Source organism: Ascaphus truei, chromosome 1 (assembly GCF_040206685.1).
Source record: "Ascaphus truei isolate aAscTru1 chromosome 1, aAscTru1.hap1, whole genome shotgun sequence".
NCBI classification, from domain to species: Eukaryota; Metazoa; Chordata; class Amphibia; order Anura; family Ascaphidae; genus Ascaphus; species Ascaphus truei.
This window is the reverse complement of record NC_134483.1, coordinates 105,263,860-105,280,665: the sequence shown is the minus strand read 5'-3', so window position 1 is coordinate 105,280,665 and position 16,806 is coordinate 105,263,860. Positions and strand designations below refer to the sequence as shown.

The window sequence follows — 16,806 nt, the reverse complement described above, 5'->3', positions numbered from 1 at the left end:
CCTCTTTCCGGGGAGGCCCCGCCCCTCCGCCTGTAACGGATTGGTAGACCACCTTTCATCTCGGAGACAGCGCCGGAACATCAGGATTTGTGATTATTGCGAGAGCGACAGGCTGAACCTCCAACCACAGCACGCGGCCGCATCAAAGCTTGTATCGTTGCTAAGGGGTGGAGCCGCAGGCTCAGCCAACCAGCGGCGCAGCTAACTGTTTACTGGGCGGGCATTAGGCCTGGGTTTATCTGTATGTATAATCTGTTCAAGCCGAGTGTCTGTGTGTGCTGAAGCCGGAGTGTCTGTGTGTGCTTTAGCCGGAGTGTTTGTGTGTGCTGAAGCCGGAGTGTCTGTGTGTGCTTTAGCCGGAGTGTTTGTGTGTGCTGAAGCCGGAGTGTTTGTGTGTGCTGAAGCATATGCCGTGCGGGAGGCCTGAGAAGCGCCATGAGTCTGCTTGTGAGGTGAGTGCGGCACCCATGGCACCTGCGCGCTTTTGCCGGCGGCGCCTTTATCTGCAGTAACATACAGGAGGAGGTTGTATTGTGCTGTGGAACATATTGGCAGTTTACACATTAGTGAGGATTATAATAATAGTAAGGCCTATCTAATCTACCCCCTGTCTGAGGGAAGCATCTGAGCTGGGGTTAGGGGACTGATTTACGCCTTGTATGCATAGTTATATAATATAGTCTTATCTGCTTGTAGTGGGCCAAAACAATTGTGCACTTAAATAATTAAGTAATAATCCCCGAAGAACAGGGCATTACTGGCCAATAATGCTCTGGCTGGAAGAGTTGAAGGCCCGGGGCGAAGCCGAGGGACTTTAACCCAGCCAGGGCATTATTGTCCAGTAATGCCCTGTTCTTCGGGGATTATTACTATTATAGGCTAAATGTAGGCTTTTTTTTAAATTTCATAAAAAAAGATACATTTTTGAAGTCATTGATTTTTATCAGTGTATATACCTGTGTAGGAAAAAGAAGTAAAGTAGAAGATGAGAAGTCTGAGGGGCCGGAGAGAGAGAGAGGTTTAGGGGGGGGAGAGAGGTGAAGGAGGGGGGGGGAGAGAGGTGAAGGAGGGGGGGGGAGAGAGGTGAAGGAGGGGGGGGAGAGAGGTGAAGGAGGGGGGGGGAGAGAGGTGAAGGAGGGGGGGGGAGAGAGGTGAAGGAGGGGGGGGGAGAGAGGTGAAGGAGGGGGGGGGGGAGAGGTGAAGGAGGGGGGGGGGGAGAGGTGAAGGAGGGGGGGGGGAGAGAGGTGAAGGAGGGGGGGGGAGAGAGGTGAAGGAGGGGGGGGGGGAGAGGTGAAGGAGGGGGGGGGAGAGGTGAAGGAGGGGGGGGGGAGAGGTGAAGGAGGGGGGGGGAGAGGTGAAGGAGGGGGGGGGAGAGGTGAAGGAGGGGGGGGGAGAGAGGTGAAGGAGGGGGGGGGAGAGAGGTGAAGGAGGGGGGGGGAGAGAGGTGAAGGAGGGGGGGGGAGAGAGGTGAAGGAGGGGGGGGGAGAGAGGTGAAGGAGGGGGGGGGGAGAGGTGAAGGAGGGGGGGGGGGAGAGGTGAAGGAGGGGGGGGGAGAGGTGAAGGAGGGGGGGGAGAGAGGTGAAGGGGGGGGAGAGAGGTGAAGGAGGGGGGGGGAGAGAGGTGAAGGAGGGGGGGGGGGAGAGAGGTGAAGGAGGGGGGGGGAGAGAGGTGAAGGAGGGGGGGGGGGAGAGAGGTGAAGGAGGGGGGAGGAAGAGAGGTGGAGGGGGGGGGAGAGAGGTGAAGGAGGGGGGGAGAGAGGTGAAGGAGGGGGGGGAGAGGTGAAGGAGGGGGGGGGGAAGAGAGGTGAAGGAGGGGGGGGGGGAAGAGAGGTGAAGGAGGGGGGGGAAGAGAGGTGGAGGGGGGGGAGAGAGGTGAAGGAGGGGGGGGGAGAGAGGTGAAGGAGGGGGGTGGGAGAGAGGTGAAGGAGGGGGGGGGAGAGGTGAAGGAGGGGGGGGGAAGAGAGGTGGAGGGGGGGGAGAGAGGTGAAGGAGGGGGGGGGGAGAGAGGTGAGGTGGGGGTGGGAGAGAGGTGAGGAGGGGGGGGGGAGAGGTGAAGGAGGGGGGGGGAGAGAGGTGAAGGGGGGGGGGAGAGAGGTGAAGGAGGGGGGGGAGAGAGGTGAAGGAGGGGGGGGAGAGAGGTGAAGGAGGGGGGGGGAGAGAGGTGAAGGAGGGGGGGGGAGAGAGGTGAAGGAGGGGGGTGGGAGAGAGGTGAAGGAGGGGGGTGGGAGAGAGGTGAAGGAGGGGGGTGGGAGAGAGGTGAGGAGGGGGTGGGGAGAGAGGTGAAGGAGGGGGGGGGGGGTGAGAGGTGAGGAGGGGGGGGGGAGAGAGAGGTGAAGGAGGGGGGGGGGGGAGAGAGGTGAAGGAGGGGGGGGGGGAGAGAGGTGAAGGAGGGGGGGGGAGAGAGGTGGGTGGAGGGGGGGGAGAGAGGTGAGGAGGGGGGGGGGAGAGGTGAAGGAGGGGGGGGGAGAGAGGTGGAGGGGGGGGGAGAGAGGTGAGGAGGGGGGGGGAGGAGGTGAAGGGGGGGGGGGAGAGGGTGAAGGAGGGGGGGGGAGAGGTGAAGGAGGGGGGGGGGAGAGGTGAGGGGGGGGGGAGAGGTGAGGGGGGGGAGAGGGTGGAGGGGGGGGAGAGAGGTGAAGGAGGGGGGGAGAGAGGTGAAGGAGGGGGGGGAGAGAGGTGAAGGAGGGGGGGTGGGAGAGGTGAAGGAGGGGGGGGGGAGAGGTGAAGGGGGGGGGGGGAGAGGTGAAGGGGGGGGGGTGAGGGTGGGTGGGGTGGGGGGAGGTGGGGGGTGTGAGGGTGAAGGAGGGGGGGGAGAGAGGTGAGGAGGGGGGGGGGTGGGGTTGGTGGGGGGGGTTGGGAGAGGTGAGGGGGGGGTGGGAGAGGGTGAGGGGGGGGTGGGGAGAGGGTGAGGGGGGGGTGGGGAGAGGTGAGGAGGGGGGTGTGTGGAGGGTGAAGGAGGGGGTGAAGGAGGGGGGTGGGAGAGAGGGGAAGGAGGGGGAAGAGAGAAGTGGTGAGGGTTAAGAGGAGGTGGGGGGAAGAGAGGTGAGGGGGGGGAGGAGGAAGGGGGGGGGGAAGAGAGGTGAGGGGGGGGGAAGAGAGGTGAGGGGGGGGGATGAGAGGTGAGGGGGGGGGAGTGAGGTGAGGGGGGGGAGAGAGGTGAGGGGGGGGGTGTGAGGTGGGGGGGAAGAGAGGTGAGGGGGGGAAGAGATGTGGAGGAGGGGGGAAAGAGAGGTGAGGGGGGGAGAGAGAGGTGAGGGGGAGAAGGGGTTAGGGGGAGAATTGGGGTGAATGGAGGGGGCTAGGTGGATGGAGGGGGATGTGGGGAGAAGTGGGGGGACTGTGATATTAACTACAACTAAATAAAAAGAAATACAAATTACCTTACAGTAGCACAGGCAATAGATGTGGTGAGAAATATTACTTTGTTGCAAGCAACAAAATTCCAGTTGGGACAAGGCAGCTTCTGACAGCACTAGCAGCTGTCAGAGAGGGAGAGAGGCTGCTTGTTCAGTGTGATCAGTGAGGAGAGCAGGGCTGCTGCAGTTAAGATTTAAACTTGCCGGGTTTTTTCTCAGCGCGAGCCCCTGCATCTCTGCTTTGAGGTGAGTTGGCAAGTTGTCAAAAATTCCGGGCATTACTGAATGAATAATGCCCTGAATTCTGACCAATCGGAGAGCAGGGATTTCAGTAATGCCTGGAATTTTACTGCTTTAGTCTATAATAAGTAATAATCCCCGAAGAACGGGGCATTACTGGCCAATAATGCCCTGGCTGGAACAGTTGAAGGCCAGATGCAGTGGCTGTTATTGAAACACTTCACGCGGTGTATACCTCGGAATACCCATGTCATAGCGCGGAATTTCTTCTAACCGTACCGCCTTAAGACACCAGTGCATAAAATGGCATTTTGGTGTTCTGGCTTTTAAACACCTGAAATTGACACAGCAGCACAGCACTGTACACTTTACAATTCATTTCATTGCATGTAATTGCACACAATCCATGAAATTCAAACAAAGCAACCGCGATAAACACGTGTGCCTGGGGTGATTGGCCGCATTAATGCCTCATGGAGTACAGCAGCGCACACGAAAACGGTGCCGTGATTTGTTCGAATAATGGCAGCTGCATCTGTATGCCTATAATATCTCTAACTGTGCATGCTATATCTTATATATAATGTATACCCTGTTCACTTATGTAACTATTTGTAACCATGTATTATTTGTCATCTTAACTCTATGCCCAGGACATACTTGAAAATGAGAGGTAACTTTCAATGTATTACTTCCTGGTACATTTTTTTTTAAACAAAATAAAAATAAATGTTTAAGTGTTTATGGTGTAATATTCTTAATTTTAAATATGATCTAGAAAATATTTGCTTTATTTACATAAAATAAAAGCTCTATTGTATCACAAGGGGGGATATTACTCTGACAAACCCCACTGACATTGCAAATGCATTCAATGATTACTTTGTGGGGTGTGCTACTAACTTATTAGCGAAACGCAACCCAAACCACAAACCTGAATCTCATCCTGGGAGTACCCATATAACCCCACCTCCTCCCAACACTGCCCACAATTTTCAATTTGGCCCAGTATCCGAAGAGGAGATTACACAAGCGCTCCTCAAATTAAAACTAAGCAACCAATGTGGACCTGACTTACTACCATCTAGGTTCTTAAGACTTGGTGCCCCAGCAATTGCCAAACCAATTGCTTCCACAGTCAACTCTATCCTGTCTGCAGGGCATATCCCTAAGGCTAAGGCCCCGCTGCCTCAGACCATGCGCCCGCACTGCAGACAGGCGGCACGTTGAAAGGCACTTGACCGCTATATGCGGTCTGTAGGGAGCGGCGGCCAGGGGGGCGGGATTTGAGCGGAGGGCTGCAGTGGGGGTCTCCCGGGCAGCAGGAGGGCCCCCCCACAAGCCCTCTGCTGCTCTACTTGCTACTCCCCCCCTCCACATGCCCTCTGCTGCTCCCGTCCGATACCACTCCCTCCCCTCCCCTGGATGGCTGCGGTCTCCCGGGCTGCAGGAGGGAGCTGCTGCCGGCTGTATGCTGAAAGGTAAGCAGCTCCCCCCCCACAAATGCCCTCCTCTCCGTGCTGATCCCTCCCCCCGGTACACACACACACACACACTACCTTGTGGAGGAAGCTCTGACGGCTCCCGCCCCCGCCGCTGATAGGCTCATCAGCGCACCGCGTGACGTGTGACACCGCTCGGGATCGCAATTTTCTTGCATCCCCTGCCAGCTGACGCGTCATAGCGCGTAGTGAGCCGTGCAGCGAGGGGGGACTGGGACCGGCTCGGAAGGATACCCCTACTGGTGAGGAACGCGCACGCCTCCGGACGCAGCGGGACCAAAGCCTAAGACCTGGAAAACTGCCAGAGTTGTCCCAATCTTCAAAAGTGGGGACAAAAACAGTCTCAAACTACAGGCCAATCTCCCTTCTCCCAATCCTATCCAAAGCCATGGAAAAATGTGTCCACTCCCAATTAAGCGATTACTCTACCAAGACAACTTTCCCTAGCTTATTCCAATCTGGCTTTCGCTCCAAACACTCTACCGTAACTACCCTTCTAAAAGTTTGCAATGAAATCCAGTGTGGAATGGAACGGGGTCAACTCACTGGTGCAATATTCCTAGATTTTGCAAAGGCTTTTGATACTGTTGATCATGCTATCCTGCTTAACAAACTCCAGAGCTCTGGAATAGGGAAGCATGCTTTAAACTGGTTTCAGTCCTACCTATCAGGTAGATCCCAACATGTGTCCATCTCAGGCTCTAACTCCAACCCCCTGGATATCATCTGTGGCGTCCCGCAAGGCTCTGTTCTGGGGCCCCTACTCTTCAGTGTTCATCAATGATCTTCTCACAGCTTGTAAGGAAGTTTCAATACACATGTATGCAGATGACACAATCCTATATGCACACAGCCATAGCCTCTCCGACCTTCAACACATACTTCAGTCTGACTTTTTGAGACTCGAAAACTGAATTTCCCAAAACAAACTGCTGACAAGACTGTAACAATGGTATTTGGGACCAAGACTAAATTTTTAAAGCTTCCAGTAACCTGAGCTCCAGATCAGAACCAATGCTAACACCACCCTAACTCCTGTTGCTAGTTTTAAATACCTGGGCATATGGTTTGACTCCCTCTTAACATTCGGAATGCACATTGATACCCTGATATCCAAAACCTATGGCAAACTAGGTGTACTTTACAGGAACAAATCCTCCCTAAGCCTGCTGGTCAGAAAGCGTATTACACAGCAGATGCTAATGCCAATTATCGACTATGGAGACATAATATATGGCTCGGCACCTCAAACCCACCTTAGCAAACTTGACACCCTCTACAATTCAATATGCCATTTTGTTCTCCAATGCAACTACAACACACATCACTGCGAAATGCTCAAATAACTAGATTGGTCATCACTCGCGTCTAGGCGCAAAGTTCACCTTTCCTGTCTTGCCTTCAAATACTTTCTGGGCAAGCTACCTATCTATCTGAACAAGCTCCTCACCCCTACCACATGCAGCACTTATCTGAGATCTGACTCCAAAAGACTGTTCATGGTCCCAAGGCTCAACAAAGTATCCGTCTGCTCCTCTTTCTCTTACTGTGCACCCCAAAACTGGAACAACCTACCGGAGACCCTCACATCCACCACCAGTTTAAGTTCTTCCAAACGAAGGCCTCGGCCAAGCTCCCCGCTGGCGTGCTGGGGCTCGGGGAAAGCGGGTGCTTTCCCTGCCTTGCGGGTGCTTTCCCTGCGCTCCGGCAGAGGGCGGGCAGGGGGCCGGCCAGTGACGTCATGGAGCTGGTTTGCCCTCATTGGGCGAACCGCTCACGTGACCGGCCCTTCGCTCCGGCAAGCGAGGAAATTTTAAATTTCCCTTAGACCTACGCTTCCGCAAGCGCGCGGAAGCGTAGGCGAGCCCCTACTAAAGCCGCTCTAATTGCGGCTGTAGGGGCTCAGTGCTGAGCGGAAGCGCGCCTCCGCCAGCAAGCAAGTACCTTGGCCGAGGCCTTAGGCTGTCTCACATTTTAATCTGGTCTGTAACTGTTACATAAGCCTATAATATACATCTTCTCTAACTGTGCATGCTATGTATTGTATATTATGTATACCCTGTTCATTTATGTAACTGTATTTGTAACCATGTATTATTTGACATATTAACTCTATGCCCAGGACATACTTGAAAACGAGAGGTAACTCTCATTGTATCACTTCCTGGTAAAACATTTTATAAATAAATAAGAGGTGGTTTTTTTTATGAATATGGCATAAATAGTATGGGATTCTGCAAGTTCGCAATTCATATTTGAAGGGGTTCTAGGGAGCCATAATACATTGTTAGAAGGTCCTGCCGTTTTCAGAATAGTGAGATTCTGTTAATAGGAGTATAAATGTACCTCATTTTTTTTATTGAGACTGGATGCCCTGAGACATAGTGCCACAAAAGACTAAAGCCCCAATGCTACATCCACCATGACAAATTATTAAGTTAAATACAATCTGTTAAGAATTAGTAAGGGTCCTTAGTCAATCCTTTTGGCCAAAGGATTATAAGTCTGCAGCCATGTCAAGGTTAACCCGTCAAGGCATGTTTGCCCTTGCTCCTGGTCTTGATACCCTAAACACTCAACTCGCTCACACAAATGCCAATATGCATAATTGCTCTGAAGGAACATGCCAGCACTGGTCTTCTATATTGGTGGACAAATGCAGAGCTTTCTTGGTGCAAGGCTCAATGAATGTACCAGTATATAGCAGGGCCCCGCTCATACAGCGGGTTCCGTTCCAGGCCGCCGCCGTAAAGCGGAAATTGCCGTAAAGCGGGGCCCTATTGTATTGTATTGTACCTTTGAAAACAGAGATGCAGAGCTGTAAACCGACTGTTTCGCTGACAAATGGCATCTGACAAGGAGTTGCGCACGCTCTAAAACTGTTGCTTAGTGACAGCCGGATACTCAGCTGCTGAGCGCGTCATGCCGAAAATCACCGGAAAAACGGAACAAGCGCAGAACCTAATGAATATGGGTATACATTCGGAAACGCTGTATGAGCGGAGCGCCATAAAGCGGAGCGCTGTAAAGCGGGGCCCTACTGTATGTTAAAGGTGCAGACCAAGCAATATCCTACGTGTTGTTTTTTTTTTTTTTTTTAATAAATACGTTCTGTACTATGAGAAAATACTTGTGGCAATTTTTTTGTTTGTTTAAAAAAACAACTCTAAATGACATTTCTAATGTATTATAATGTAACACGCATTTTTGTTTTCTATAGCAACAATTTACAAAGTTACACCCTCTTCTGAAACAGACTCTGCACACCCCTTTTTATGCCAAGCCCTCTTGCTAGCAGTGCACCAATTGTATCTAGTGACTGCCTGGTCACATGATCTTCCCCACAGAAATTTGCATCTTTGGTCCTCTTCTGCTGCACTGACAGACATTAAGTGAATCGTCGCCGATCGGTAACTTGGCTAATTACTTATTGTCATGATAATGTAATGAAGTAATATATATTTTTACCCCTCTGGTGCTTAAGGGGTTAATGAGCTACACTTCTTTTAACAAAAATACAAAATGCCGAGTCTGAAACAGGTCAGAACTGTTTATTTGATCTACTCTGAATTTCAAAGGGATTTACTTGGGGAGGGGGGTCCGTGTGGATGCTCAAGGTATTAATTAAGGTCTACAGACAGGGTCGGGGGAGAACAGCTTCAAGGTATTTAGTACAAGGGGTGGGCTTATGACTGTGCCCTAAGAAAGAATTGTACTTAAGTCTGGGCTTGGTTGTTAAACTTCAGATCTGACATAGGTCATGCTTGGGAGAGCATGGTAGATCTCATCTTCTGAACCAGCGCCTCTCTGGGAAAAATCCATAGCATGTGGTAATGTACTGTATAGGATTTTCTGTTTCACACCTTTTATTTTAAGAAGCTGTTCTGCCTTATATTGTAACAGTGTGTTTATTTTGTAATACCTTTTCTGTAATCTAAACACTGTGTGTGTGTATATATATATATATATATATATAACACTTAAGTAATGCTTTGGGCTCTGAATGAATTGGTGCACGCTGGAGAGAATAACTTACTAAATTCGGGCACATGTTACTACAACTGATTTTGTGTTAAAGTGCATAGTTTTTCCTATAATAAACAGGGACCTGAGGCCCTGGCGGATATTTTAGTCTAAGATCTTTTGTCATATTTGCATAACCTCAGGTGGTGGCAGTGGATAGTTATCATGAGCAGTTGAGTAGGGGTTAATATTAACTCGCTGGTTTCTTGCAGAGGAGAAAGGGGGGTTGGCTAGAGTAGCCTTGTGTATTAACCCTGGTTGCATATCTCATGCATATCAAAGTCACATGCTCATTTGTGTGCGGTTCGTGGCGGTGGTATATTGGGACGGCTTGAGGAGAGATACAACTCATTTGAGGGACCTTTGCGGAGGTGAAGAGTTGGGCAGTTTGCGGGTTGTGTATTGATCCTGGATCCTTTAGCGGAGATACTGTCCATTTGACGGACCTTTGCGGAGGTGAAGAGTGGGTGCGCTTGTGAGCGTCAGTATTAACCCTTGTCCCGTAGGCAGGTCGCGTGCTAGCAGGGTGACGTACGTGACACTTATCATTGTGAAGATTGTATTGATGCACATATTTAAAGGGTGAAAAGAAAAGCCAGCTTGGACTGCTGCTTTAATATTGTCGTTTTATTATTTTTATATGTAGCAAAGAGAAGGGGGGGGGGAATGCAGAGCACTGCAGTAAAGCTTTGATAAAGCGCCACACACCGCGAGTAACGGGTCAGAGGATTTTTTTTTCTGTTTTGTATTATGCTCAATAAGTAAAAAAAAAATTAGATTTACTTTCCTCCAGCCCTTCAACTTTACTCCAGTGCTCAGCTTTTTTTCTTTCCTTTCTACCTTTTTGGACCAACCTGGCAGGAGCATGTCTGGGTGGATGAACCGTCAACAATTCAAAAGGGAGCGGTACTGGGAGTACTCCTATACCTCCGGTTATGGAGTTGGATTGTATTTATTATAAGTACTCAAGCCAGTGTGGGATCAGATTTATATAGACCTGGTCCGGTGTGAAGTTTGGGAGCAGAGGACGGAGCTCACCAATGTACCTAGTGCAGGGTCTTCGGTATTGAGTTCCCTTCCTCCTTCCTCTCCCTCCCCAGGTTTCAGGTGAAACCTAGAGTTTGTACTTTCTCAACTTGATTGTGCGTTTGTACTTAGACCACAGATTTTCCTTACCATTATCGTATACCCTTTACAACAGCCACATTGATCAACTTTAAAGTGGTAGTCAACGGTCTACAAAATGCCACCATTATCCAGAGGTTTTGGAGGCACCAATTAGGGATTCATTTCCCCACTAACGTGTGTATTGTCATATGGCCTGCACAACCCCATTGTACTGTTTGCATATGTTGATGCAGAATATGCAGCTGCATAATAAATGGTCTAATAATAATATTGGCTTCTAGAGTTACAGTACTGTATGCACTATTTTGGTGAAGCTATTGATGCGAATGTTGCAAGAGATAGATATATTCAGTGGCTAAGAGGAACAACACACAGTTACTTAATTTACGTGTGCAATATATTTTTTTGAACAAGAATTTAAATAAGAAAAGTTTTCAAACTGGAAAACATTGAGATTTGAAGAAGTAATAGTATTCAGTTTTATTACATGAATCAGGCAACCCAGATCATGACACCCGAATAATAATTGTAGATGCCTCGGTTCTACCCAGGATCTGCATTAAGATATTTTCCAACCAAATGAGAACATGGCATGTTGTAGTTATTTTTCCTCCTACATTGTTGCGCTGGCCTGAAGTGTTTTTTGTTTGTTTAAAAAAACAACTCTAAATTACATTTCTAATGTATTATAATGTAATAAGCATTTTTGTTTTCTATAGCAACCATTTACAAAGTCACACCCTCTTCTGAAACAGGCTCTGGCACACCCCTTTTTGAGCGCTGCCCTCTCTAGCAGTGCACCACTTGTATCTAGTGACTGCCTGGTCACATGATCTTCCCACAGAACTTTGCATCTTTGGTCCTCTTCTGCTGCACTGACAGCCATTTAGTGAACCCTCGAGCCGAATGTAAGAAAAACTGCAGCTTGGTCTGCTGCTTTAAGGCACTTTAGTTATTTTATTCATGTGAATCCTCCTTTGTCTAAGCCATATTATTTATGCTTTGTGTAAGTTTGCTGAAATCTGTATTCAAATCACTGGTATCACTTATGCCAGCGTTTCCCAAATGGGGTTCAGCGGAACCCTGGGGTTCCGTGGAGCAGTCCCAGGGGTTCCGCCATGGCTCTCCTCCACCCCCCCCCCCTCCACTCCCCCCACAGAGGCTGTGGAGAGGGTGAGCAGCCACCAAGAGACAGACTGTTCGCTCCACTGAGGCTTGTGCGGGAAGCCCCGGCTCTGCGCGCTTCTCGATCAGGGAAGATGCCGCTAGCGTAACTGGCTGACCTGTGGCAAAAGCTGCCGGTGAAGAAAGTGGAGAGCGAGGTGCGTGAGAAGGGAGCGCGAGGAGGGAGGGTGGGGAGGGTGGCGGTTACAGCGTGCGCCGGAGCAGGAGAGCAGTGGCAGGAGAGGAGGGTGTGCGGGATATCTACTTATAAGGAAAGTGTATGGCAGTATAAAAAGGTGTGAGTGAGCAGGGGAGGTGTATAGGAAGGAGTGAGGGGAAGTGTATGGGAGAGTATAGGAAGGAGTGTGTGTGTGTGTGTGTGTGTATCACCCGAATAATATATATATATATATATATATATAATCTATCTCATTTGTGTGTGTTGTATAGTAAAGGAGTAACATGTGTATTGTAGAGCAGCATTTCCCAAATGGGGTTCCACGGAACCCTGGGGTCTTTTAAAAAAGTATTGGGGTAGTGGGGGGTCTTTTAAAAAACCCTGGTGTCCCGTGAGGTAGAATTAAGTGTTCTGCGAAAAAATAAAACGTTTAAAAAATTGCAGCCGCCAGGAGGGACGGAGACACCAACACCACTGCGGGTTCCCTTCCCCCTACACCATAATAAACAAAGCATCTGATGCTATAATTATAATTGAATTAAGAGTAAAACCTTATCATTTTTTTCCCCGACAAGCAACACGTCTACTTGCCTTCCCCCTGGAAAAATGTAGGTATTTGATCTTGAACCAAGAAAAAATTTCGCCTGCGGCGGATATCATTTTTTTTTTATGTGCTACGCTAAAAATATTTAAGGGGTTCCATTTTATTGAACAAACTATAAAAGGGTTCCACAACTACATTTAATTGGGAAACACTGACTTATGCACACTAAACCACTTTTTAATTAAATCCTTTTCTACATAAACTGTTACATTTAGTTTTTGTTTTCATATTTCTTCCAGGACTGATTCGGCAGTTGATAAAACAAAAAAGAAGAAAAGAAGAGAGTTGACAGAAGAGCAGAAGCAAGAAATTAAAGATGCTTTTGAATTATTTGATACCGACAAGGACAAGGCAATAGATTATCATGAATTAAAGGTAATAGTTACCCAATTTTTAAAAGTGTAGACATCCCACCCTCCGCCAACATACAGTTGTAGCAGACTCCTGCCTTTTATAAACAGGTTAATGACCTTGAGGTTGGCATAGAGGGCAAAGGCTCTATCTCTGACACTATGGGTCTCATTCAGAGAGGATTGATAAAAAAAATCGCCAGGGAATGTAAAATGGCGTTTTTTTGGGTGTTGCTATCACGGTATTCAGAAAGGCTCGATTACCAGTGATAGCAAAATGCCCAAAACGGGCGAGTTGCTGCCAGCGACAGCATCGAGCCTCTGAAAAGGCCTGAACCAGCGATTCATTTCTGCTGCAGAGAGCGGCTCTGAGAGAGCCGCCTCTCACAGCTGAAATGTCGCCCGAAAATTATTTATTTAAATATACATTTCTTTAATAGTGTAGATGTGCAGGGGGTCTCCGGAGCTGAACCGCGTTGGTTTTATGTCCGGCGACCCCCTGCTTCCCGAGATACAGGCCTCTTTATGGGGTGCCGGTATCTCCTATGCAAGGAAATGTCCCGGTCACGTGACGCGGGACATTTCAATGCAGAGGGATACCGGCACCCCATAACGGTGCCTGTATCTCGGGAAGCAACATAAAACCAACGTGGTTCAGCTCCGGAGACCCCCTGCACATCTACACTATTAAAGAAATGTATATTAATAAATATTTAAAAAAACATCAATATACCCCCCCCCTCCGCCCAAACCCATACAGTACAGTAATGGGCAAAATAATTATTATCCAGATATGGATAATAGATTATTTGCCCATTATTAAACACTGCATTAGCATACATAAATAAAGTAAATAAATAAAGTTATACTTACCACAACAGCAGGTCCCTCTGTCCTCCGTTGCCAGAAAGCATATATACAAAATAAATACATTCTAATGGCCCCTTACCCCTTAATCACCTTAGCGGTTACTAACCGCTATAGTCATTAAGGGGTTAACCCTAACTGACCCGAAACAAACTTGGGAGGCCTAAGTACCCACCCCGGACTGACTATACCCACCCTATACCCATTGAGTAGTATAGTGGTACATCATACCCATATAATAATAATATGGGCATGATAAGCCTCTATAGCACTCAGTGGGCACCCTAATGACCATAAATTAATACACAAGACACACAGTGATAAAACGTAACTAAACTAAAAAAAAAAAACACTTTGCTAAATACAAACAGTAGCCAGCTAATACAATCAATACAAGCACTAACATCAACAATGAATTAATTAAACCATTAACCAACTCAAAATGAATAGTAACACTAACCAATCCAAACAATGAATTACTCCAACATTAATGAATTTAAACAGTAAAATAGAAAGATATAAATTCTAACAATATCTGAACTAACCATAAAACACATTAGCTAACATAATATAACATTAAGTACAAACGAACACCAATCGCAAACCTTTAATTACATTAAGCATGAAAAAACAATCAATCACATCCACATATTAAATGAAATGCAAAAAAGCAACAGCAATACCAAGCGACAAATGCCCCCCAAATATTGGCATAATAATGTATTAATCTGTACCCTAAAGAGGTACAGATTAATATATTATCAGTCAATGTGCCTTGCCCAAAAAATCAAAAAACACATCCAAAGAATAAACCTGTAAAAAGAGACATTTACAAACATTGAATATATTACTTACCATTAGAAGCGGTGGCCCTCTGACTCCCGGGGTAACAGGAAGCTCACGTACCTTGAAGGCCTCCAACAGCATCCGATGCCATCCGCCATGAAGATCCGGCTCAGGTACCCCAATCTTCTTTTTTTTCTTTCTTTACTCACCTTCTATCTTCATCTGTAACCATTTCTTCATCTTCTTTATCTTCTTTCTTCATCTGTCAATCCAAAATACCCCATGTTAAATCCCAACCGATGTTGTCCTGTCGTCTTCTTGGGCTCAAATGAGGCGTCACGGCCTTAAATATGGCTTGTGACGTCACATTTAGCCTCAAAATGGTTAGCAGCCACCTGATTGGCTGTTAAAACCATATTCCGACTTTAATGTTTTTTTTTTGTTGACATGTCACTTAAAGGGAATGATGCCAGCCAATCAGAATGGCTGTGCTTCATTTGCCTTTAAGATGACGTCACAAAATCCAAGATGGCCGCTGTGTCACAAGGTATTTCAGCTAATGAGATTGTGGGAACCAATTCCACACTGATTGGCTGAAATACCTTGTGACACAGTGGCCATCTTGGATTTTGTGACGTCATCTTAAAGGCAAATGAAGCACAGCCATTCTGATTGGCTGGCATCATTCCCTTTAAGTGACGTCACGTCAAATAAAAAAAATTTAAGTCGGAATATGGTTTTAACAGCCAATCAGGTGGCTGTTAACCATTTTGAGGCTAAATGTGACGTCACAAGCCATATTTAAGGCCGTGACGCCTCATTTGAGCCCAAGAAGACGACGGGACAACATCGGTTGGGATTTAACATGGGGTATTTTGGATTGACAGATGAAGAAAGAAGATAAAGAAGATGAAGAAATGGTTACAGATGAAGATAGAAGATGAGTAAAGAAAGAAAAAAGAAGATTGGGGTACCTGAGCCGGATCTTAATGGCGGATGGAATTGGATGCTGTTGGAGGCCTTCAAGGTACGTGAGCTTCCTGTTACCCCGGGAGTCGGAGGGCCACCGCTTCTAATGGTAAGTAATATATTCAATGTTTGTAAATGTCTCTTTTTACAGGTTTATTCTTTGGATGTGTTTTTTGATTTTTTGGGGGAAGGCACATTGACTGATAATATATTAATCTGTACCTCTTTAGGGTACAGATTAATACATTATTATGCCAATATTTGGGGGGCATTTGTCGCTTGGTATTGCTGTTGCTTTTTTGCATTTAATTTATTATGTGGATCTGATTGATTGTTTTTTCATGCTTAATGTAATTAAAGGTTTGCGATTGGTGTTCGTTTGTACTTAATGTTATATTATGTTAGCTAATGTGTCTTATGGTTAGTTCAGATATTGTTAGAATTTCCTTCTTTCTATTTTACTGTTTAAATTCATTAATGTTGGAATAATTCATTGTTTGGATTGGTTAGTGTTACTATTCATTTTGAGTTGGTTTCGGAATTAATTGGTTTAATTGTTTAATTAATTAATTGTTGATGTTGCTATTGATTGTATTGATTGTATTAGCTGGCTACTGATTTTATTTAGTGACGTGTGATTTTTTGGAGTTTAGTTAGGTTTTATTATTGTGTGTCTTGTGTATTACTGTATTGTGATTAGGGTGCCCATTGAGTTTTATAGAGGCTTATCATGCCCATATTATTATTATATGGGTATGATGTACCACTATACTACTCAATGGGTATAGGGTGGGTATAGTCAGTCAGGGGTGGGTGCTTAGCCTCACGGGTGGGTGAAGGGGGAATTAGCCCTAAGGATGGGTGTTTAGACCTTGCGGTTGGGTTAACCCCTTTATTACCTTAGCGGTATTAACCGCTAAGGTAATGAAAGGGTTAACCCCCCCCCGCAACCCCCCCCGCAATGCCTAAACAGCCACTAAGGGACAAATTCCCCCTTCACCCACCCTCGCTAGCCACAGTATTGTATGTTTCTTACAGTAAGCCTGGCATGGGTGATTAACCCCTTCATTGCCTTAGCAGTTAGCCGCTAAAGTTGCTGTACATGCATGTTTCCTGCCTCAGATGCATGCCGGGGGGGTCCGGAGCTGCTATTAATGGCTATCAGCTCCGGAGACCCCCGGCATCAATCCGAGGCAGGAAAGGGGCCTGATTTTTTTCTAAGTCCCGACACATCGCAGCTCATCGAGGCCATCTCCCCACCAATTTACCAAAAAGTTAGTCTTGTATTGGATTTGGGGAGAAGAACGCCTTTTAGGGCTGCGATAGGCTGCGGGTCTCTGAATCGCGCGAGTTTATCAACCCTCCGAAAATGGTCGATAAGCGGCTGATCGCAGCTCAGTTGGCGATTTTCTGTGGGTGATAAAATTTTGCGTTGATACAGGCCGTTATTGAGCACTTATCGAGGCTTTCTGAATACGAGTAGCCATTTTGGTCAATAAGTGCTCGATAAGGGCCTTATCGAGGCTTTCTGAATAAGACCCTAATTTGTGTAAGGTAGTAGAATCAAAGCCGGATGGAATGTCTCTCCAGAAGGACTTGGATAGATTGGATACTTGGGCAGGTAAATTACAGATGACATTTTA

The 16,806-nt window shown here is 47.3% G+C and overlaps 1 protein-coding gene across 3 annotated transcripts in view; it reads left to right on the top strand.

The window, feature by feature from the left end:
- The first annotated feature begins 206 nt into the window (after nt 1–206).
- CETN3 (centrin 3) overlaps nt 207–16,806 on the top strand; it is a 34,923-nt gene continuing 18,323 nt past the window's right edge. Inside the window, exons 1-2 of one of the 3 annotated variants that reach the window (XM_075593007.1) lie at nt 207–452; nt 12,431–12,566. In XM_075593007.1, the coding sequence (XP_075449122.1) occupies nt 436–452; nt 12,431–12,566 (153 nt within the window). In that variant the 5' untranslated portion in view covers nt 207–435. The remainder of the gene's footprint in view (nt 453–12,430; nt 12,567–16,806) is intronic. The other 2 variants (XM_075593014.1, XM_075593022.1) reach the window with 2 other exon arrangements.